This window comes from Phalaenopsis equestris, unplaced genomic scaffold (assembly GCF_001263595.1).
Source record: "Phalaenopsis equestris unplaced genomic scaffold, ASM126359v1 Scaffold000002, whole genome shotgun sequence".
In the NCBI taxonomy this organism is placed as follows: Eukaryota; Viridiplantae; Streptophyta; class Magnoliopsida; order Asparagales; family Orchidaceae; genus Phalaenopsis; species Phalaenopsis equestris.
Window position 1 is genome coordinate 36,990,183 of NW_018164444.1, and position 25,038 is coordinate 37,015,220.

Genomic DNA, 25,038 nt, shown 5'->3' on the forward strand with positions numbered 1-25,038 from the left:
CGTCTTTATTTATAGGGTTGGAGATAATCTCTCCCGCTTAATTGGGTTACAGAGAAACAACACTAAATAATTTTAGTACAATATAATGTTTGTCTATGCAACCTAACTGTCAGAGTATGATGATGTAAAAGTCGAGTGGCCCATAGTTAGTCATAGACATGCATTTTTTCATTATCATTAGCTATTATTAAGCAACTGGTACCCATTAATGGGTGCTTCATAGCTTGATTCAGTGTGTCACCCCGTGTGGTCAACTTGACAATTGATACTCGACAGTAAGCCTGGGTGTTGGGCGAATTGGGCTTATTCGAGCTTTGACCAATCAAAACGGGCTCTGACCTAGCTTGAGCCCGGTTTATTTTTTAAAAAAATGTAGCCAAGCCTGCCTACTCCACGCTCACGGGCCTTAAAAGAAAATTGATTTTTGAATGTATAAAAAGATATTTCAAATCTAAGCAGTTCTATTTGCTCAATTATACCCGGAAAAAAAAAACCTGCAATAAGAGTCTTTGGCCAAAAAGAGGAGATAATATGTTGTTATTTCTATATTTTGGCGAAATGTTGAAAAATTGATGAAAGGTTGCGCTGGTTTTGTAAATACCAATATTTCAGATATCCAAATCCAAATCTCAACTTTTGACAGATATGATAAGATGCAGCTTTGAAGTCCAATGGTTTATGTAAGTATATGAACATGAGCACTTCTACCTTCCGAAGAAAGCCCTGAACTTTAAACACGTCAAAGAATAAGTAAAACAAAAAAAAGAATTGCTTAGTTTGGGAGACTGGGATTTACATATTTTCTCCTCCAAAGTTCAAATTTCTCTTTATTCAGCGAGCGAAATGAAGATAGCAAATCAGACAATCAGCGAATGAGTAAATAATAATTTGGGATTTTATTCAGGCTGGGTATTATGTGGGTGGGCTTGATTTGGCTATTGAGGGCTCTGACTAGGTCAAAGGGGTATCTTGCGGACCCACTAAATTTATGTTCTTTTTTCATAGCTAAGCCCGTTCATTCTAAGCGTGCTTATGACGGGTTATCGAGCCACTTGCCCAACCAGATCTAAACGACAGGTCAGTTTAATTGGTCTAATTGGTTGGTCAACCTAATAGTTAGAACACAACAATTGATAACCTGCAGATCAATTCAATAGGTTAACATGACGGGTCAACACGAGAGCGGCCAGGGTTAGACACTCGTATTTTGAAAAAAATAGATTATCTAGGCCTATTGGGCCTTGTAATATTTTCTCCGGTATACATATAAAACCCCATTACTACTAGGTTTGATTGTTATTTTAAAATTTAAATTTTAAATAAAAATAAAATTTAACAACAAAGTGCTGAAATGATTGGCGTGGACGATTCATTAATCATAATATACATATATATATTTGTGAGAGAATTTAATTCATTAAAATTAATTAATATTAATTTTCAAGTTAAAATATTTAATTTATCAGAATATAAAAGCCTACTTAATTGCACTATGATTTATTTAATTGACTAATTTAATTACTCATTTATTCATAAGTGATAATCAAATAGTATAAAAATTAATTTAGAAGAAATGTCATATGATTAAACTACGATTATAACTTATTAGATGTATCAAGATATCCTTCTTTCTTAATTAAAGTAATCATATTAATTAATAATTAATTAATTAATTAGCTCCCTTAATCAGGAAGTGTGGCCTTCAGGGTCAGGGACCACTGAACATAATGATGAAGTCGAAACATCACATGCAGCACCATGCTCGAACAGCGAGTACCGAAGCAAAAGTTCCTGCCACTGGAGTCCACACGTGATACGAACAACATCGATGGGCCATTGAGCATATACTATTTTCAGGGAAATTTTACTTTATTTACTCATTAAAATTATACAACAACAACAACAACAATAACAACAACAAAACCTTAATCCCACTACGTGGGGTCAGCTACATGAATCCTTTTTCTTCATTGCATCATATTTAGCGTCATATTTTCATTTAGTTCTAATAAATTAAGATCATTTTTAATACGATAAACCCGTTTTCCTAGGTCTACCTCTGCCTTTCTCAACACAAGTCGAATCTAAAACATCTACTCTGCTAATCAGACCATCAGATAATCAACGTTTAAAGTGACCAAACCATCTAAGACGACTTTCTTTAATTTTGTCCGTCACAGGAGCTACACCAACCCTATCACAGTTATATTCATTTCACATTTTGTCTCCAAGTATAAAGCCACTCATCCACCTAATCATTCTCATTTCAACAACACTTAAATTATTATTATGCTTCTCTTTTAAAGGCCAACATTCAGCGCCATAGAGCATTGCAGGTCTCACCACCGTCTTATAAAATTTTCCTTTCAGTCTAAGCGATACTTTTCTATCAGACAAAAGGCCTGAAACATTCCTCCACTTCAACCAACCAACTTGAATTCTACTATTAACATCCTCATCTATATCACCATCGCTTTGAACAACGGAGCCAAGATATCTAAATCGTTCCAACCTTTTAATAATTTGATCACCTAAAGTCACACTTATGTCACTAGAGCTACTGAATAAATATGCTCATTATTTTCATATTTGAGAAAATATGCCTAATTACTCATTTCTTAACAAATTACTTGTTTTTTGAAATAAGAGTTAATACTTGCCCTCAATAAGCTTTGTAGGAATAATCACATATAAAGCACCTGAAACATTGAAATTTACAAATTAAGCACCCATTTGATTTTAAACTATAAAATATATGAACCATAAAGAAAAAAAACATTTTCTATAACTAGTGGGACATTAACCACTCAATTTTATATATTAATATATTTAACACCTAAACATTTAAATTTATATGCTTACCACTTAACATAACAAAAAATACAACTATTTGTAACTTGTAGGAGTGAAATACACCTCACCAAAGTGTTATAAATGTGAATATCAAACTTTAGGTTTTAGATATATAAATACATAAGAATTGCATCGTAATCGTATGTATCGTACTAGATAATTATTTTCTTGAAACTCGGCGAAAGTCGGTAACAGACTACTCTTGCACAATGACTTTGAAATTTATATAAAAGGGTAGATGCAAACAAAATTTTGAAAGAAATAATATCGGAGAGAAGGAAATATTATCTCACAGAATGGTTAGCTTTCTTCATCCACCAAAACGGTTGCCTCGCTGCCAGCCCCAGCATTCATCAAAGAAATGGTATCATCATCAAGCAGTGTTGGCAAAGGAGAATCCTGTTCATAACCAATCAGAACTCAAATAACCAATAGAATCAATAATCATAAGATAGCCAAATAAATCATATCCAAAATTTTAACTTCTTTAAAAATAATAAAAAATATCATTTCATCACATTGTACTCTTCAGAATGATTATTTGGATGCATAAAACTACATTTATACAGCGGTGCTTATTACTGTAGCAAAGCAATGAAATCCAGGGTTTTCACTCACAAAGGCATGCATCTACTGTTGATTTGACTGAGGTGGAATGTGCTTTAATAGGAATATATAAAATGTTATATAATAGTTATATATCTTTATATTTATAAAGTTACATTAATCCTTTATTACCTTTATTCCCATAACCTGCTATTCTGCTATCATGTGAAAGAAATCAAAGAGGCTGAAACAGTGGGCTGGGTAGTGCAGATCGAAGATGCAATCAGGGAGAAGGAAAGGAAAAAGTTGTTGAAAAGAGAGACATTCAGCCTTCAAGCCAACTACCAACAGCGGTCATCAAGGAAAGAAATTGAGATTTCCTATATTGATCCTATAATTAAAAGCAGAGCAAACCCAGATGATGCTATTTTATCTTAAAATGATCGTTGGTATAAAGTAGTAGGCAAATATTCAGCAATCATAAGTTGCTAATTAAAGGTTAGAGAATAAGTTCCTTGCTAGCGATCAAACAAGATAAAAATAACAAATAAACGTTTCCTATTTCAAATTTACAAAAGTTGAATGCGATTACTATCATAACCCTTAGCATGACCGCAAGAATGTATGGTTTGCTTTATGAATTGTACTCGCCAATTCATTTATTTTAAAATAGTGTGTGCTGCTAATTCTAATTTATACAAGTTCTTTTCACAATGTCCAGCCAAAAGTTATGTTTGTTCAAGGTTTTATCCTTTCTAGACTTATCATATTAAATTTGTCACACACTTTTGGTAACATCGTTGTGTTTCGTTCGTTTCTCTCTTTTATTTTATAAGGAGTTGTCAGCTTGTCGATCGTCGTATACTTCCCCCCCCATTCGAATAAATCTTCCTCCTGAATCAGATCAATGATTCGAAGAGGAGAGAAACCGAATAAAAAGAGATACAACAAAGCGAAAAACAAGAGAAAACATAAAATGTAGAGAGCTTATGTGCAGTAAACCTCGCAGGAATAGGTCAAGAGTGTCTGCCCAAACAAGATCGGGCGAAAGCACCTTAAACCGATATCCGCGAAAGAATGTCTACATAAACTACCCAAAACCAGAGAATCAGGTGTAGGAGTCTGTTTTGAGGTCAAGAGCACTCCCAAGGGGACGTATCCCACTTGGTTAATTATCTTGGGGGTACCCAAGAATACTCTCGATAAATGGAGTTTCGCTTGGATTATCGTAAACCTGGGGCAATAGGTATTCAAAGGAAAGTTGTTCCGTGTGGGAATATATCTGATACTTCAAAGCTCGCGCTAAGCCATCAGACAGAGAGTGAGTTTCTCATATCCCAAATGGGTAGCGGCTCATCAGCACACAGGACCCATGGAATAACATAAATCATCTTGACGGAAATATCCCAACACGTTAAAACACGTCTGGGCCAAAGGGCAGAGGACAAATCGTCGTATCCCAAATAAGCAGCTCATCTGCATCGGGCCGTCAAGATGATATCAACGAAGTCAAAGAGCGACATGGCTCAAATGACTCAACAAAAAAGGTAGAGTGATCCTAAAAAGGTAAGAGGTAACTGGGTCGGAGTACCACAGACCCGTCATACACAGCTACTAGGACCCTAAGTCTACCTGGTCGTGAAGGTAGTCGACCCAACACGTCCTGAGATCCCCGATCAGCAATCCGTGAATTGCGTCGTCCACGAGACCTCGGTAGCGTTAAAGTCAAAGGAAAGAAACTGTATCCCATGACTAAAAGCTGGAGCTTTAAGAGGTGGGACTTATACCTGCCCAAATGACAAGGACGTCTTAGGAAAGAAAAGAAAGTGGAGGTTCAACTACAAAACTGGAAAACGCTCCAAACAAAAGGACTTATACCCCGTTTGGGTCGGGGAGCCTTATAACACCCCAGACACATTAGACAACCACCTATATAAAGGTATGTTGGGTCAGTCAGGTTGAAGAAACACGGGGCTCCTCCTCGGGACATGCAAATATGAATGAATTTATTTAGAGCGATCCTTAAGCATTGTGAAGACCCTATTAATATATGCAGGAAAGTAAATATTGCAATTTTTTAAATCCTGAATATTTTAATCCTAAATTTTAATTATCTTGAATATTTTATTTCGAATTTTGTAAAAAAATACAATTTTAGGGTCCTTAATGAGTCTAAATTATATTGTGAAATCTCAAATAAACCACAAAAAGAAACAAGGAAAACACATGCAAGTGCAGACATGCAATATAATGCAAAAAACAAAGCAAGCCAAATCAAAATAATAAAACAGGTCGGTGTTGTTAGGTCGACAACATATCCCAAAAAAAAAAGATGGTCGGACTCTGCATATATGTGTCCGGTCCTATTTCTATACATCAATATAAAATACATAATTAATATACAGGGCACGAGCATCTGCTCCTGGTCCCCTCCACGTGGTTCCCGCGTCAAACGCCTCAGCACCCGTGCCCGTATCTTATTTCTGCTACAGGACTTTTATAGACTCTAAAAAGTACATAGAAAAAAGAAAAAGTCTTAATCCTGCATGAAAATAAGTGTCCGCAGGAAAGCTCACATGCAAATAACATATCATGAGTTATGCATTAAAAATGGGGGAGCTAAATAACACATACAAGTAAATTGTTAGAAATCATTACTTACTCCCCCATAGCGGTACATGTGTGTGTGCATATAAATAGACATGACTCCCAGCAGAAGAACGCCCTAACACACTACCACACATATGCAACATGCAGTCACACCTAGCACCCTAAATCCGCAGGAAAGACATAATGCAAAAGAAAGATATTTGGCTAAGACAACCAATCCAACAGAGAACAATAGTCAGATATCAAAAAGACTACCTAGCACCCTAAATCCTAGCCTAGCACATCATCTAATGAAAATGACGTCAACCTAGTCTTTAAGTGCGGGGTAAGTCTGAGTATAGTATGAGTTTAAAGGGGTCGTCATGCTGACCCCATTTTAAAGATCCGAAGGAACTAAAGGGCGTGACGAAGAGAGGTGACGCGAGTTAGATCCATTAGATCTTTAGCACAGTCATACTCATATTAGTCCTGATGACTTAACTCGCATTGCTCACCGGGATCAACCCAGCAAACAATGCTTATTAAGGCATCGCAACCAGCATGGGGTCACTCTCCTAACGAGTCTGGATCGCTACAAATGCAAACAGTCACATGACAAAAGTGATGATTATACCGTGGGGTAGTGACTCAGGAAAAAATGAGCATACCGTGTAGGCAGCGACCCAAACAAATTGGTGTGATGTAGCGACAGTGACCCGAAAGGTGGACGTGTCGTAGAAGCAGCGACCTGAAGAAAGGTGTGCTGAGGCGGCAGTGACCAAAATTGATGACCGTGTCGTGGTGGCAACGACCCGAAGGTGTGCCGAGGCGGCAGTGACCAAAAGAAATGGGTGTGTCATGGTGGCAGCGGCACGAAGAAGGAATGTCGTGATGACAGTAACCAAAAGGGATGGACGTGTCGTACCAGCAGCGGCCGAAGAAGTGCAACACAAACAAATGATAATGATCATGCAAGCTAACACATACCAGATGTGACATGCAAACAGACAAGCATGCAATATAATGCAAAAGCAAACAAACATGCAAGTGATCGGTCGATCGAATCGTGGTGGCCGACCGAACCAAAGTGATTGGTCGACCGGCCGGATGCTCACCGAGTCGAAGTAGCCTATCAGAGTGAAGTGAAATGCTCGTCGAGCTGAGGTGGCCGGTCGGAGCGAAGTAAGATGCTCATCGGACCAGGGCGGTCGATCAGAGCGAAGTGAGAGGCTCACCGAGTCGGGGCAGTCGGTTGGAGCTAAGTGAAATATTCACCGGATCGGGGCGGCCGGTTGAAGCAAAGTGAAAAGCAACACGCACCAAGCAAAAAAAAGCAATATATAGCAAACCAACATGCAGGTAGCAAATCGGGCTCATGCTAACGAACTCACCTGAGAGACCTAAGTTTTAGACCCTTGGATGTGCGACACCACCGCCTCTTACTTTGGTGAGGAAATGTGGGGAGTATCTCCCCGGATCTCCGAGAGGAAAAACTCTCCACGACGTCGCGAAATGAACTAGCTACAAAGCTTTTCCCATTTCGCGAACTCCTCCAGACTTTGCAAAGCGAGCCAGCTACAAAGCTTCTCATTTTGTCAAGTTCGACCTCCCAGTTTCTCCAAGTAAAGCTGAGAAATCCAAAGTAAGAGGAGTGAGCGACTCCGACCCATCGGGACTTGTACTAAGTCTCACAACAAGAGGGGAGACACTTGACTCTACGGGGTGTGTTGGCTACGTATGAGAAATCCTAACCTAAATGCTAGCTCTAGGAAATCCAACGATCCATCACGCAAGCACGTCGTCGCGCAGACCCACGCCGGCGCACACACCCTGTGGGGGTGATTGAACCCACACACCTAGGCTCCACTATTTCTAAGGCTGGCTAAGAGGTAGGGAATCTCACCACCGTGACGATTGCAGACGCGTTTTCTTTGCTTGCTCCAAGCTCGCCGGCGTCCGATCTATACTCCAATGTGACTCGTAGAACGTGCACAGGACAACAAAAAGACTTAATGAAGGGGTCGAATGTCGTCCTTTGCGTCGCAACGCTATCGCTGCCCCGCAAGTGTTCGTCGCTACGACGAGGGAGAGGGAAGTGCACAGCCCTAAGTTTTGCACACGAAGGAGGTGACGACAGGAACCTCGCTGTCGGGATTTCGCCAACAGCTGGAGGAGAAGCTCAGCGTGTGACTGGCAACGTCGGGCTAGGTCGGCGAGGAGGGGCGGCGAGGAGAGAGAGCTCGGTGTGTAGCCAAACGAGAAGGTGTCGGAGGGTCTGGCCGGCGACTGGAAATCTTGGCTAAGGTGGTCGGCGGCGTCAGTCTTCGCCGGCGATGAGGAAGTCCGGCGAGGTGCGCCGGAGAGGGAGCTCACGCAGCCCTTTGGGCTTCTTCTCGAGAAGAACGACGAAGGAGGGAGGGGCTCGAGTTCGGCCGACAACTGGAGGCGGTGCTCTGCGTGGCCGACGGCGGTTGGATTCACCGACGAGGGAGAAGATCCGGCGGTGAGGCTGGCAGCGTGAGGAACAGCGAGGGAGAAGGTGGCGGTCGCTGGTTTATTATATTATAATAAATAGTATAATATAATAATATTATTATTATTATAATAATAATAATTATTATTAATTTAAAATCATCGCCCGACGCATTTTTAGCCCAAACACGTCATCATTTTGAAATGAATGTCCTCCCTAGGCAAAATCAACGTTCTGAACGCATCGGCGTGGTCCGTTTCGTCATCCGGGGTCATTCAGACAACTTTTTTCAACAATTAGACTAAAAATGATAATTTGTACTATTTTAACCCCCCCCCCCTCCCCGTGAAGCCATGGCGAAATAGACGTCCCTCTTAAGTGAAATCGACGTTCTGGACTCACTCGCGTGGTCCGTTTCGTCGTCCGAGATTATCTAGACAACTTCACTGACGATCGCGTCAAATTGAGTCAATTTCGCTCTCGGCGCGACGATTAACATCCGTCGACCCGATCGAAGTCGTCCGACTTGTCAAATGTCGACCGGCCTTCGCATAAGCGAAAGCTAAAGCCTAGCAGAATGACCCTGGATACGTGCCCCTCAACATGTGCCGAAAGGTCCTGGGTGAGTGTCTAAACTACCAGATGGCTGCGGACAGACCGTAAGCTATCCCGAGCCATGCAGGTGGACACCCTACACTCGAGACATCAAAACAAAAATTGATGCCAACACATTGATTTTTTTTTAATCTTACATGTTGCAAATCAAATAAGTCTGCTTTCTAGTTTCCACAATTTTGCTGAAAATAAGCATTCCTCCTACAACCTCTTTTAATATAATTGATTTTACATAATATCATATTTGGTTTTTCTACTCATTCATCTTAATGTCCTTATTTATTCCCTATGTGGCTAGTGTTTTTCTTATTGCCCATAACAAAACTAATAAAACTTAACAAACCCAAATTTGAACTAAATGCTGAACAGAAAAGCTGTTTTTGCAAAAAAAAAGTTTAAGTTGATACAAATTACTTCAGAGTTTGCGATGTGCTGTAGCTAACAACAACTCTTCAATATAAGATAAATCTTCACAAATAAAATTTTGAAAAAAAAAATAATACCTTCTCTTGAAGAAAGAGTCTCAACTTGACCCCCTTAAGTTTAAATAAGCTCTCACAAAGAATCTTTAGCCTGCCAACCTAATGCATGACCAATCATATACATCAGAAAAATTGAAAGCGTAACAATTTATATGACATCGCAATGCCAATGAAGTTGAATAAAATAAAAAATAAAGGACCATCATTTTAAGACGAACAATCATAATCACACCAAAACTCATGGTCAAAAAATATTGTAATAAAGACATGTATAAAACGGCTTTTAAGACCCACCAAAAGTGAACAATATGTGGCAAAGTTATGAAGAACGGATTGATAATTTATTACAATAAGGGAATAGAAGGAATGATATTATTGAAAATTTATTATAGCTACGGCCTCAGGTTTATCTAACAATATGACACTCCATTATTTCAGCACACTCCCGCAAATATGAAATTAACACCAAGAAAAAAAAAACGGAATCAGCACCAGCTATATCACCGTTTTCATCCACTGATTCTAGCAAAACATAGAAAGTGTCTCTCTAGCTATAAGAGAACTAATGACAACAAAACAATTCCATAAAATACACACCAAGAAAAATCCAGAAAAACCCTTCTTGGAGTTTTGAAAGCTCGAGACGTAGAGATATAACATCATAAAAAATCCCCTTCCATGATCAAGAACTTGCCTTAAAAATGTAATATACTTTCTAGTTCAAAGTTACCTAATGTCAACAAACAAACAAAATATAATACCTACAATAAAAATTCTTATTTAATGAAGAATGGGGACAAAAAACATAAATAAAAAGGAGCAAAGCAGTAGATTCGTTATTCCAAGGAAGCAGGGGAGAGAGGTTTTAAAGCTTGGCATATTATATCCTAAATTGGTCTTAATAGTAATACTGTCTCAAGAAGTAAAATAAGCTCCATAACGCCCTTCAGTATTGTTTTTCCCATTGCTTAAAAGATTGTACACAGTTCATGCAAGATCCAACCATGATACCATTTTTAGACGCTTTCTCCCTATCCTTCAATCTTATTAAACTTTTATAACACTCGTAAGTTTACTTTCCACTACTTCATTTCAAATTATGGCTACATCCATCGTCTCTCTCATATAAATATTTCACACACTACTATCCTTTCTAGATTAATCACACATCTGTAATCTATTAACATTCTTATTTTTATCACACGATGTCTAAAATTGACATAAGTATTGTACCAAGATTCATAAACACAACTAATCTAAATGAATTTTTATCAATTTATATCTTCAATCTCTAATATCATCTTGTTTACTGCATGATACTCCTGCATCATTTCTATATGTTAATCATCAAGCTACATATTTTACTGGAATGGGAGTTTTAAGAACAAAAACAACGACAACAACAACAAAAGTCAACTCATACCTGAAATCATATTACGAATAAAATTTTCCATTAAAAATTTAAGCCTTAGAAAAAAAAACTATTAAAAATTAAGTTTGGAGTATGATCAAGCAAGCCTACCGTAGTAGTAGAAGGCAATTTTTTTACCAAGGGTTGCCTCTCTCCCATGGAAGCCCCCACGCAGATCAACTTGATAGCTGAAGATACAGAACTAAGTTAATATAAATGAGGAAAATAAATCCACCAAAAATATAAAACTTCAGTTATGTACTACGTACATATAAGTCCTGCCGACATTTTTTGAGGGATAGCTACTCCTGTAGATGCCTTCTCATCATCAATCTCATAATGGGCCTTCAGCTCTGCATACCTACAGCACAAATATTAGGCTAAATGATAGACAAACATCACTGACGTAGCTTCAAAACCTTCTCATAAAATTAGTTCAATTAATATATAAAAATAGAGACTTCCCAGTAATAAACACTTTGATGGATTGATGTTACTTTGGTTAATCAGCTGGAACATTAATTGAAGAGGTTTATATATTTTTTCCCAAAGTTTTGCTGGTTAACACTGAAAATAATTATCAATAAATAAATGAGAAAAGTAAGAAGACAACGAGTAATAAAAAGCTTTCATTCCATGCCAAAATATTATTAGTTAAACGAAAATTCAATCATGATCATTAGAATGTATCACTTCAACATAAATACCTTTGTGCTCGTTACAAACAAACAAAAAAAAAAGAGCACAAAGGATTATGATCAGCTCACCTCCCTCCACCTAAATAATAATATGCATTGCAATGTAGGGTTTTATTAGGAAAGTATACATTACAAGATTTTAAGCAATCAATTTAGCCTAATGTGGGGAAAGCTTGAGCTCAACTTCCCCAATTGGTCAAACATAAATTGTTAAGTAATAAATTGAGCCGCCTTCAAATTAGTTTAGATTTTTTAATTAATGAGCTAAACAAGAAAAGGTTTACACTTGGCAATAGAATTATATGCAAGCATATAGCAAATGTTTATTATCCTTGAGGGTGAAAAAGTCAATTATTGACGAGCCCAATGTTTTGTAACAACACATTCAACATAACATAAGCGATCAAACCAGATAAAGTCTTAGGAATGAAAGATCGTAGATCAATCACATAGTAAGAAAAGTAGGGGGTAAAAAAATATACTTTTAAATTAAAACCATTTCAAAATCATAACTATAAAGTTCAACTTGATTTGCATATTTTTAAACGCATTTAACAAGTAAATCACTTAAACCAATATTCATACATCTAGTAGAGCCTGCAACCTTCATGCAAGCCTAAATCAGAATGTAAATCTCTGAAAAGGTGTAAATTAATATGAAAATTTCTAATTTTTCATTTTGATAGTGAATGCCCAACTTTGAAGTATTATTATTGAAAGGGGTGGCATAGTCTGTAAAAAGGGGAGAGAGAACCTACTTTTCAGAATAAAAGTGGGGTATAAAATTAAAAAGTTACTTAAGATTACCATGCAAGAAAAAAAAAAATCTCAAAAGGTGAATTACTAGAAAAGCAATGATATCTACATCAACATCGGGAAAAACAAAGTTACTTTCAACCATACAAACTGTGGTAAGAAGAGAATGTTAATGATGAATATTTAAAAAACAAGAGGAATAAATTTAGAAAGAATTATACAAATAAGATAATGAGAAGCACCATTAAAGTTAAGATAGAGAAAAATAACTCAAGGCCACTTTTGACTTTTGCTTGTAGAATAAAGGATAGAAAATGCATATATAAAATTGGGTTAATGGTATTGAGAAATTTTGTCCCCGTTAGGTGGTCCAAACCGCCTGCCATATGGGCCTTACAATCTCAATTTGTGGAAGTTGTTTCCTATTTCAATTTTATTCCTTTTTTATTTTGTTTCTTATTATATTCTATGTCTTTTCTTTATTATCAGTTTTGTATTTGATAAGTTGCAATAGTCATAATTATGTTTGCTCTAGATCTTCCCAATATAATAAGGGGAAATATTGCAATTTGAATACAATGGAAAAAGAGAATATAGTTTATGCACCTTTCTTCATAGTATCAAGGCCTCGTTTAGGTAGTCAACATTGCTAAGCATCGATGGCGTCCTTAGCTTCCTCTGTTAGGTGGTCCAAACTGCCAGTCAGATGGGCCCCACAAGCTCAATTTGTGGAAGCTATTGAAGGGAGTTTCCTATTTAAATTTTATTCCTTTTTATTTTGTTTCTTATTATATTGTATGTCTTTCTTTTATTGTTGGTTTTATATTTGATAAGTTATAATATTCATAATTATGTTTGTTCTAGACCTTCCCTATATAATAAGGGAAAATGTTGTAATTTGAATACAATAGAATAAAAGATTATATTTTATGCACCTTACTTCATGGAATCAGACCCTTGTTCGGGTCGTCAACATTGCTAAGCATCGATGGCGCCTTCGGCTTCCTTTGCTTCGCAGTCACCCTGCAACGACATTAGGGCATCGATTGTTGGCTGCTTCATCTACTTCGAACGACCTCACTCTCATCTTGGGATGACATATTCGACTGTCTCATTCGAACAAATCTGCGTCAATCTTGTTGGCATTTGCTTCGAAGAACAACATTGTAGTCTTCATCTTGCGACAACATCTTCGTCTATGTTGGTCAAATGAATAGACTTTTTCTTTGTTCATCTAAGCAATTTGTCCACTTCGTCTTAGACTATCATCTTCATCTTCAGTTTCGTCTGTTAGGACTCCTCGAACAGTGTCACTCTAGCTCTCCTTCAGCAACCGAAATCGCCCTAGCAGCCGCCGAAATGCCTTTAGCCAACCTACAGTCCCTCATATGCTCGCTCCTATAATTGTTAAAGCTCCAGCAACCGAAAATATCTTTGCGTCAGCCAAAATCCCTCCAACCAGCCTACAAGCCCTTCTTTGCTCCTTAGCATAGCATTGGACTCCTCCTGCAGTTGCAATCCTCTACTCCTGCTGCAAGCAGCAATCAACTCCTTTTATACAACCATAAATGTGCATAGGGTTTATGATTAAGAGCGTAATGAAGCGTCTTGTTATACTCCAAAGCTTAGTTCCGAATTAGAGACCAGGAATTTTGTCCAAACAACCCCAAAACTCATTACCTTTATCACAAACCATAAATTCAATTGTAATAACTTCCTTTAATAGTCCAAATCCGTACTTATGTACATTTGTGTAAAAAAAATGGAATATCTCACATGAGAGAGCACAATTTTTGAGTTCATTGGTCCTAACCACCGCTCATGGAACATCCAGGATCATATAATCATGTCTTAGTTAATCAATTCTATAACTACAAAAGTTGAAAAAAAAATTTATTATTTTACAAGATAAAATAGGAGGTTTGAGAAGTAGCTCGTGAAACTTATTCTAATACCAAAAACACTGCAAAATGATTTGAGATCGAGACAAAATTATATGAGCTTCAACAAAAAGAGTTGAGTGTTATTCAATACTTCAACATACTATTAAAGAATTGGTTATAACTAGATATATAAAATACATATGTATGAAAGTGCCCTCAATATGCTATGATGCATAAAATAATAGTTAAGAAGAAGACGATGATCAAGTTCATAGTGACTTTAAATAAGAACTTAGATGAGGTCAATGGAAAAATCATGGGCATGAAGCCTCTCCCTAACACTAGGGAAGCATTTGTTGAAATTAGAAAAGAAGAAATTAAGAAGAAGGTCATGATGGATCTAGCACTGAAGTTTCGCTTTGTACATGCATGAACTCCCACGATTCACAACAAAAGAAGAATTTTTCCTTGTGTGAACATTGCAAGAAACTTGGTAACACAAAGAACGGGTGTTGAAAACTACATAGCCTATAGACTGGAAACCTGAACACAAAAAACCAAGACAGCAACGCCTATGTTGCTACCTATTCTGAAGAGTTGGTCGACCCTAGTCCCTGCACCAAGGAACAGTTGGAGATGTTCAAGAAGCTTCTGACTAGCACGAATGAGCAGCCTGCCAGCTTAATGATACACCAAAATATCATATCCTCCTATCTTATTAACAATGGAAGATTATAACTTTGGATAATAGATTCAGATGCTTCAGATCACATGAATGAAAATATTCATGCTCTCACCAACTACAAAGGGATCACCACCTCCAAATTTTTTAGACTTGTTGATAATTCTCACTCCAAGATTATTGAGAAAAATGAAGTGAAAGTTACCGAAGATATTCAGTTTTTTCTAAATTATATGTTCTCCAACTAGATTGTAACTTACTTTTAATTAGCAAGCTTACTCGTGACTTGAACTGTGTTATTAAATTCTATTCCAACTCTTGTAAATTTCAAGCGGTGAATTGGGAGAGGATAATTGCCATTGTTGAATTGCATCAATGTCTATACATCTTCAAGGAAAGTTATTCGCTTGACACACAAGTTTCTTCTTCACCGTCCTCTTCCCATGTTTCTGAATCTGTTGAGAGTTTTATGATGGCATTATCGTCTGGTTTTTTTTTTTTTTTTGTTATAAAGTAGTACTCTCATCTCCTTATTAATAAAAGACAGAGTTTTATAGGTGTGTCAATTAGCTAAACATAACCATCATGTATATCATCAATCTCAGAACAAATCCTCACATGCTTTCTCTACCATCGACAATAATATTTGGGGATCATTAAAATTGAAAATCATCAATAGAGTCGACGATTTGTCTCCTTTATTGATAATCACTTAAGAAACAATGGGATATTCCTCAAGAATGAGAAATCTGAAACTACACAAATCTTTTAATCCGTCCATGACATGATTTACACTTAGTTATAATGCAAAATTCAGATTCTCAAAACTAATAATGCAAAGAAATCCTTCAATTTGATCTTTAGACCCTAACTTGCAAAATATAATATCATCTATATGAGTTTTTATTTTGAGACTTCACAACAAAATAGAATAACTGAGTGAAATAATAGATATCTCTCGAGGTATCTAGGTCTATAATGTTTTCCCAAAAAATTTTTGGAGAGATGCAGCACTTACAACAGCCTACCTCATTAATAAAATGTCAAACAGTTAAATTAAAAGCCTCTCGAGGTTTTGATAGAAACATACCCTCATGTAAGAGCCTTCTCATTCAATCTTACTCTAAAAATATTTGGTTATCTCTTTTGTTCACATCCACAAACCAAAAGCACAAAGTTTGACTCAATTCCATCAAATATATCTTCCTTGGTTATGCTTCTAACAAAAAGGGATATAAGTGATATTCTCCTATTATAAAAAAAATACTATAAATCTATGAACGTTACTTTGTTTAAAAAACAATTCTACTACCTCAAATCTGAAATTCAAAGGAGAGTCTGGGGGAATATCAAACTTGGAACACTTCTCAAGATACCCACACTAATCTAGAATTATCACAACATACTCTATTTATCTCTAACCAATTTGTCTCGCAAGTTCCACCACTTGTGAATATCAAATCTGAGACTGACAACAAGAAAATACATAATGAACTTTTTGTGCACACTAAGAGAGAAATTTATTGAGCAGGATAAAGATAATATACAACCACATGACTGTTCATAGCCAACCCTAAATTCACACATCTCTGAAGTTCCAAAGGAAGTGAAATCCAGGAATAAGAAGAAAAAAATTATATAAATTATCCTATCCAAGAGTATGTTGCCTATATGAAGTTATCATCACCATATTAAACTTTTGTATATAATCTTGATAGTGTGCAGATATCCAAGTTTGTTCATGAAGCACTTTAAAGTCCAGAATGGAAAAAGGAAGTTGAAGAGGAGATCCAAACAATTGATTTAAGTGGCATATGAAACTTCACAAAACTTCCTCAAGATAAAAGAGTCGTTGGGTGAAAATGAGTGTTCGATGTCAATTACAAAGAAGATAAAAGCATCGAGAGGTTCAAATCTATGTTGGTAGTCAAAGATTTCACCAAGTCTTATGGGATAGACTATCAAGCGACATTTGCATCAGTGACCAAACTAAACATTGAAAGAGTTCTTTCTTTGGCAGTCAACGATGAGTGGGAATTGTAACAACTTGATATCAAGAAAATATTTTTGCATAGAAACCTTGAAGAAGAAGTGTATATGGAGATCCCACCAGGGCTGGAAATTAGACTCAAATAAATATGTGGTTTGTAAACTAATAAAGTCACTTCATGGCCTCAAACAATCTCTACAGGCTTGAATTGATAAGTTTGCCAAGACTATGAAGTCTAATAGGTACATCAAATGTTAACTTGATTATATGCTGCTCATAAAACATACACAAAGATGTAAGAAAGATATACTCATTATCTGTGTAAAAATATGATCCTGACAGGTGATGATGAAAAAGGGATTAGAAAGACTAAGGAGGATCTTGTCACTAAATTAGAAATTAAGGATCTCGGAGCTGTGAGATACTTTGTGGGTATGGACGTAGACAAGTCCAATATAAGAATTTTGATATCCCAAAGAAAGAATATACTAGACCTACTAAAAGAGACATGAATGCTGAGGTGTAATACCTACTGAAACTCCTATGAATTTCAATAAAAAGTTCTATTCATAAGGAGAGAAGAAGCCAGTGAAAAAATGTAGATACCAGAAATTGGTGGGCAAGCTTATCCACCTATCCAATACCAGTGAAACATTAGATCTAATATTGCTTACTCTATCAACATTACGAGTCAACATATGATTTGTTCAAATAAAAAATATTTGAAGATAACTAATAGAAAATTTAGATTTCTTGAGAAGATCCCTTATAGAGGGTTATTATTTGAAAAATCAAACAATAGGGAAGTAACAGTTTATACTAATGTTAGTTGGGTAAGAGAACTCACGAACAAAAGATCCACATATAGGTATTGTTTTTATGTATGAGGAAATTTTACCACATGGAGGAGTAAGAAACAAGTAGTGGTTTATAGTAGTAGTGAATAATTTGAGTATCGAGTACTTGCTTTGAGAATTTGTGAAGAAATGTGGATCTAAAAGTTACTAAATGAGTTGAGATGTTCCACAGTCAATTCCATAAAGATATTTTGTGATAGTCAAGCTGCAATTAGTATTGTAAAGAATCATGTGCATCATGACAACACCAAAAATATTCAGATTGATAGACATGTCATCTCTTAAAAGGTCAGGGGTGACATTATTCACTTAATCAACATTCCAACTCATCTTCAAGTCGCGGATGTTTTCACTAAATTCCTACCTCCAGGAAGCTTCAATGATTTGAATATTAAGCTAGGTCTTTATAACATATATGAACTAGCTTGAGGGGAAGTGTGGAATTATGCCCCTATTAGGTGGCCCAAATTGCCTGTCATATGGGTCCTACAAGATCAATTTGTGGAAAATATTGGAGGGAGTTTCCTATTTCAGTTTTATTCCTTTTTATTTTGTTTCTTATTATATTGTATGATCTTTCTTTTATTGTTTGTTTTGTATTTGGTAAGTTGTAATAGCTTTATTTATGTTTGCCCTAGGGATTTCCTATATAATAAAAAGAGATGTTATAATTTGAATATGATGGAATAAAAGGATATAGTTTCTCCACCTTTCCTCACTAATATTGAAGGATTAAGGAAAAATAGCAGAAAAAAGGTAAAGAGCTAAATGTTTTGCAACACATACTACCACAAAACAAAGTAAGTTCTTAATGTAGACTTAACAACAATAAACACAAATCATTAGTTATGTCAACACCACAACAATTATCATAAGGACGGCACTGATCATGATGCTTCAATAAAGAATGAGGTGCACTCAGCTCCTACTTAACAATAAAAGATAACAGTTCATTTAATTGAATAAATGAGTATTTATTTCCTAAATTAATTATGATAAACTGTAATATTGGTCATGATGATTTGAGTAAGAAGAGCAATGCTTGATTCTTATACTTGGAATATAAGAATTTTATTTACTCAAAGGCGTTGAATTTTTACCAATATGATTTAAAAATGAAGAGATATAAGGTTTAATTTTATTTAATGTAAGAGACACTCTTTTTTGGCTGCTAAGGTTTATTAAAAGATTCTAAAAAAGGAATATAAAGACTCCCTAATTATTTTACACTTTTCTTAATATTGAGGTAACTCTGTTTGCGATGAAATTAGATTGGATAGGCTGATGGTAAAATCATTTAAGAATTGTGGCAAAGAACTAAAGATAATTTGTATTCAGACTCACTAGAGGTTTTGAGTACTGTTCATAAATTCAGGATATTGTTAAATATGAGGAGTGTGTGACTTACATACCTCACCTACCGCGTCTCACCGACCTCTCTCCCACTTACCTCTCTTCCGTTTTTCTTTAAATAACATCTTTTGGCATGTCATAAGTGTTAAGTCAAGTCCTCTTGAGAGCTAAGAGAGAAAATTTCCTTGTAAACGTCGAGGCGCTCGACGATGTAATTTCTCGAAGTAATAAAATCCTTTGCAACTTCATGGACGTAGGAAAATTAGTCGAATCACGTAAATCTGTGTGTTGTTTTCTGGTTTGCAATTTTTCGATCCAAATTTTTTCACTTATTATCGTCATTTTATCATAACAATTGGTATCAGAACTTTGGTTTAGATCTAAACGATGGGCAAAGACGAAGTGACAACATCGGGGATCGAGAAGTTTAATGACAGATTTTTGTTACTATAGGATGAATATAGACGACTACCTCAATGGGAAGAAACATAATTTTCCGTTATTGGGAAAGAATCCGGAAAAGATGGACGAGGCAGAATGAAATCTGTTGGATCGACAGGTTCTGGGGGTTATATATTTAACTCTGTCAAGATCTGTTGCCCACAACGTCATAAAAAATATGACTACTGCAAATCTCATGACGGCTGTATCTAATATGTATGAAAAGCCATCGACGAATAACAAGGTGCACCTGTTGAAAAGGTTATTCAACCTAAAGATGGTAGAAGGTGTGTTTGTTGCTCTACACCTGAATGATTTCAATACTAGCACAAATCAATTATCGTCTGTTAAAATTGATTTTAATGATAAGATACGTGCACTGGTATTGTTAGCATCATTGTCAAATAATTGGAAAGCCATGAGGATGACATTTAGCAGTTCTGCAGGTAATTCAAACTGAAATATGATGATATTCATGATTTGATTTTAGTTGAGAAGGTGCGCATAAAAGATTCTGCAGAAACCTCGCGTTTGAGTTCGACACTGATTGTTGATTTTAGAGGGAGATCACAGGACAGGAACTCAAACAAAAAAAAATCAAAATCAAATTCTGATCAACAAACAACTTGCTGGAATTGTGGCAAGGCTGACCACATAAAAAAGAACTGCAGGAATCCTAAGAATAAGGGGAATGATAACACAAATGTGGTAACTGAAGAAATATATGATGCACTATTGCTGGTAGTTCACAGTTTTGTTGATGATTGAATAGGGGCTTCCTTTCATACATTTTCTCATAGGGAGTTGATATAAAATTATGTTGCTAGCGACTTTGGGAAGGTATATCTGACTGATGGAAAATATTTAAACGTGTGGGATTAGAAGGCGTTGATATTGCACTCTCAAACAAGACCAAATGGACTTTGCAAAAGGTCAGAAATGTTCCTGAGTTAAAGAAAAACCTCATTTATGTTAGGCAGCTCAATGAGGGTCGTCATTCAGTAGTATTCTCAGATAGTATCTAGAAGGTTATCAAATGAGTATTAGTATTAGCTAGGGGTGAGAAAACTGACACACTATATATGACTTCATGTTTACTCAATATTGTTGCTACTACAGTTGCAGAGATCACTATAGATTTGCGGCATTACAGACTTGGTCACACGAGTCAGAACTATAAAGAAATCTTGCAAGATGAGAATTCAAGCAAGTGGAAGTTAACCAAAGAGTAGGAGACGGATTCCCTGTCAGGGAATCAGACTTGGGAGCTGACAGAACTTTCACCATGGTGAAAGAAAATGCACAACAAGTAGTGTACCGGGTGAAGACTGCGCTTGATGACAGTAAGAGACAAGTCTGAACTTTCTGAAAAAAACTTTTGGCTGAGACAGAATATTGCTCATGTTGTGGGAATTGTAAGCAGATTCACAAGTAATCGAGGAAAGAGTTTGGAGGTACAAGGCTACGTTGGCGCTGATATGTCAGTTAAGGGTGTTACTTTTGAGAAACTAAAGTTGTGCTCCACTTCAGTTGGCCTTCCAGCGTGAAGACAGGAGTCATGAGTTGCAGAGGAGGAGGAAAGTGGAGGATATCATATTTGAAGAAAAAGATTGGTACGGCCAGCAGATGATGCAGCATGTAGGTGGTGCAATCAATGTCCCAGTATCCAAGTAGGAGAATTGTTAAATATATATAGTCCATGACTTACCTACCTCACCTACCGCGTCCCACCTATCTCTCTCCCGTTTTCTTTAAATAGCCTTTTTTGGCCTCTCATAAGTGCTAAGTCAAGTCCTCTTGAGAGCTAAGAGAGAGAAAGAAAGAGAAAGTGAAAGAAAGTTTTCTTGCAAACGTCGAGGCGCTCGACGGTGTAATTTCTCGAAGTAAAAAAATCCTCTGCAACTCCGTGGTCCGTAAATCTGTGTTATTTTCTGGTTTGCAATTTTTTATCCGATTTTTTCACTTTATTGATGTCGTTTTGTTCATAACAGATAACTTTCAAGGTTAAGGCTAAATAATTAAAACAAGAAAGTGCCTTAGGAATACTTGCAATAAGAGAATATCAGCGGCAAAGGCATGTCAATGGAAACCTCACGTGCACTTCTCTAAGTATATTCTTCAAATTAACTTGTTTTGAATGTTCACCACATCATGTGATTTTCTAGTCTTGCATATAAAGCTTTGCCACGAAGCTTTCCATTATTAGACTGATGCCAAAATCATACTTCAAGATTTTTTTTTTCTAATTTAAATAGTCATTGAGATTGCATCAGATCTTTCTGTGAAGATCCATGGCTGCATCATTATAATTTTGTGGCTAATCTTAAAAGCTTTTAGAATAAAATTGCAATCTTTATGTAACTTTCTTGCCATAAGATATGCCAGTGTAATCTTTGATAAACTTTTCCCAATCTAATTCAATGCCTAAATTACATGAAACATCACCATACTTAATGATTTCTTGATCATGTTGGGTCCTTCGAAAATTTTTTGTGGCTAGATTTTGTGGTTTTCTACACAATAGCTATTGAAACCCTATCTTATGCTACCAAAAACTTCAAACATTTGTTATAATCATGTCCCTAAACACAAACTCATAAAAATCATGGTTTAGATTTCCAAATAATTTTTCTTATGTCATGATCTTTTGCACCTAAGACCATGAATTTCCACATAAAATAGGGAAGTCTTTCCAAGTCAGCAGAAAATTATTGTACCATACAAATTCAAGTGAAAATAGTATTGAAGGCAGAAAATGTTAAAAGATCGATAGTCAACAAAGAAGAATGTTGAAACATCGACAAAGGAGATCATCTTAATTAGCAAAGGTATCTTCAAATGCTAGCATCAATAATAATGAATGCCAACCAAAATATATTTTAGAACATACAATGAATGTTGGCTTAAAGTCAACAAAAGTGATCTATTAAATGTATGCAATGATAGCAAGTTGCATGTTAGTAGAAGAGCCCTATTAATTATCAAAGGACACCAATGTGATGATAGCTAGGAACTTAGTGGGCCATTTCTGATTGAATACAATCAAAAGCTAGCAAAAGATTGATCAGCTAAGTGAGCGGCCAATTGGGTGTCAATCCAAAACGGATCTAGTTCAGAGAAAGGGTGTATGTTCAAGTGAATTTTTCCATGACAAAAAGCCCGGCAAAACAGAAAAACTAGCAAAATGACTTGGTTCTAGTAAGAAAAAATTTCCATTATTCTTCGAGCACCCTATCTAAGCATTAGGGAAAAAGGTATCCAAATGAATTGAACAGAAGAATTATTATAGGCTTGGCTAGGTCAATTGAGGAATATCTGAATTATGTATTGACGCTTATACAAAACAAGTAGAGGTGATCGCACATACCTTGTCAATAAGGTTCCTGGAGAATCAAATCAGATAGGTCTGTGCAGAGACCAAATCAATTAAGCTACCCAAGTTTACGTTGGAAGCCAGCAATGAGGTCAATTCATGTTGCCACCCCCTCTGCTCATCTCAATTAATTATAGGAATTCTTATGAGAATGTTGTACTCCTACTAGAGGTGATAGTTTGGAGCTTCGTGCAACAAGTAGATGAGAAATTTTAACTGAGATTTGTAGCCTTCTCATATAGAACCATATAAAGAGCATCTCCCGCATCTCCACTCTAGCCGCAATCATTTGCATGCATATCACCGATGCTGCCCACATTTGTGGGGATTGCCACACATACCCTAGCTAGGATCCTCCACTTAAAGATCACCTGCGCCCCAAATATTTGTGGAGGTTGTTCTTGCCCACATCTGTTACCTAGCATTGCTGCCCCCCATTTTTGCTCAGTAAGGCCTCCGACCGTATGTCCCCGCGGGACTGCCACTCGCCTGTTTGTTTGTTTTTGAGTGCTTTTTTATATGATACCTCGTGGCATCAGTTACCTGCTCTAGTGGCATTCCTACAACTATTAGAATGTTGTTTACCTCTGACGTGGGAGCTCTCCGCGTCACGTGATGCCCCGAAAAAGGTGGATCCCGTAATTTGTTAAGCTCCCGATTTTGTGTTCCGTGATCGCCACCTGGGAAGGCACGATCCACGATCCCATCATATTCCCGATCGCGCGACTAGATTTACACGATTGCAGGAAATCTTTTATGCTCGAAGCACCATTGCTTTACCTATTTTAAACCGATTTTTTTCATTTCCAATTACTTTCTATTTCCATATTTCTAGTTAAGATTTTTTTTATGAAGACACTACTTATATCTTGTTTTTTTTTACCAGGCTTTTGTTTTCTTTATGAGTTTTGGATATGTAAACTTTGATTTCTACCATAATGGCTATTGTATCATTTTTCTTTCGCAGGTGATATGTCTATAGCTTGTGTACGAATATGTGGTGAACCTCCTCGCCGCCCATGCGCAGCAGATTCAGAGCTCTCTTCGTTACTTTCAGTCGAGACAGCCGCCAACGACATCAAACCTGTTGTTCAACAACAGATTTATCTCCGCAATCCCGTCCAAATGTTTTCTAGCTTGCATTTATCTTTCCCTCGTCATTTCAAAACCACCTCCCTGCTAAATCCCATTCCAAAATACCTTCTAAGAATCCTAGGATGATATCACCTCTCAACTGGTCCTACGACTTTTAGATCTTCTCTTTCTTCTTTATTGCCTTTGGTGACTTCTGTTCCACCTTTCATCTTTGTCACCATGCTCACCCTTCCTTCATCTTTAATTGACACTCTGGCCACTATTCCACTTTCAACCTGAATCAAGCTTTTCTTGTTGTTGATTTTATAATAAACTCCTCCACTTCCCCCCATTTCCTTCCTACGGTTGCAGTTGATATCTCTAATAGTTCATCTTCAAGTTGTCATTCATAAATGATTCAGGATGTGAAACTATTAGATTTATAAAGTTAATTAAATTGCTAGCCGTTATTGCTTATTATTTGTTGCCTATTAACTCATTATTTCTTGCCTTTATTTTACTTTATTCTGTTTTATTCCTTTCCTTTTTATTTTATTCTATTTTAATTCTTTCCTTTGTAAAACCTATTGTAATTGAGTTTAAATAAAATCATGTTGTTCAAGTCACAAATTTGACATGGTATCAGAGACAAGTTCTACCCTAGTCGTCGGCTCATATAGGAGTTTTTTCCTGTTGTCGGTTCCACCTTCAGCAATTCTCCATCATAGCCTTTCTCCCATGAGCTTGAATCTTGGATTGACTCGCCATGGATGATTAGGAATCTTCCACGTGGCTCTGTCCCCTAAAAATGTTTTAAGGATTGCAATATCTCTAGCTGAAGTTGTGAGCATGTCGTCGATCACAGGTTCTGCAACATTGCAATCAGGGCACCAACTAAGGTTTGTAGAGGGATCCTTATTGGCGAGGAAAAGAAGCAGTTTTATCTCCGAGTTGATAGCCTT

At 36.6% G+C, this 25,038-nt stretch overlaps 1 protein-coding gene across 1 annotated transcript in view; it reads right to left on the reverse strand.

Moving 5' to 3' along the window:
- Positions 1-2,981: 2,981 nt before the first annotated feature.
- LOC110035206 (tubulin-folding cofactor E-like) overlaps positions 2,982-25,038 on the reverse strand; it is a 28,024-nt gene continuing 5,967 nt past the window's right edge. The window contains exons 4-7 of the mRNA XM_020739443.1: positions 11,239-11,330; positions 11,081-11,157; positions 9,580-9,657; positions 2,982-3,252 (exon numbers count right to left, since the gene is read on the reverse strand). Of these exons, the coding sequence (XP_020595102.1) occupies positions 3,154-3,252; positions 9,580-9,657; positions 11,081-11,157; positions 11,239-11,330 (346 nt within the window). The 3' untranslated portion in view covers positions 2,982-3,153. The remainder of the gene's footprint in view (positions 3,253-9,579; positions 9,658-11,080; positions 11,158-11,238; positions 11,331-25,038) is intronic.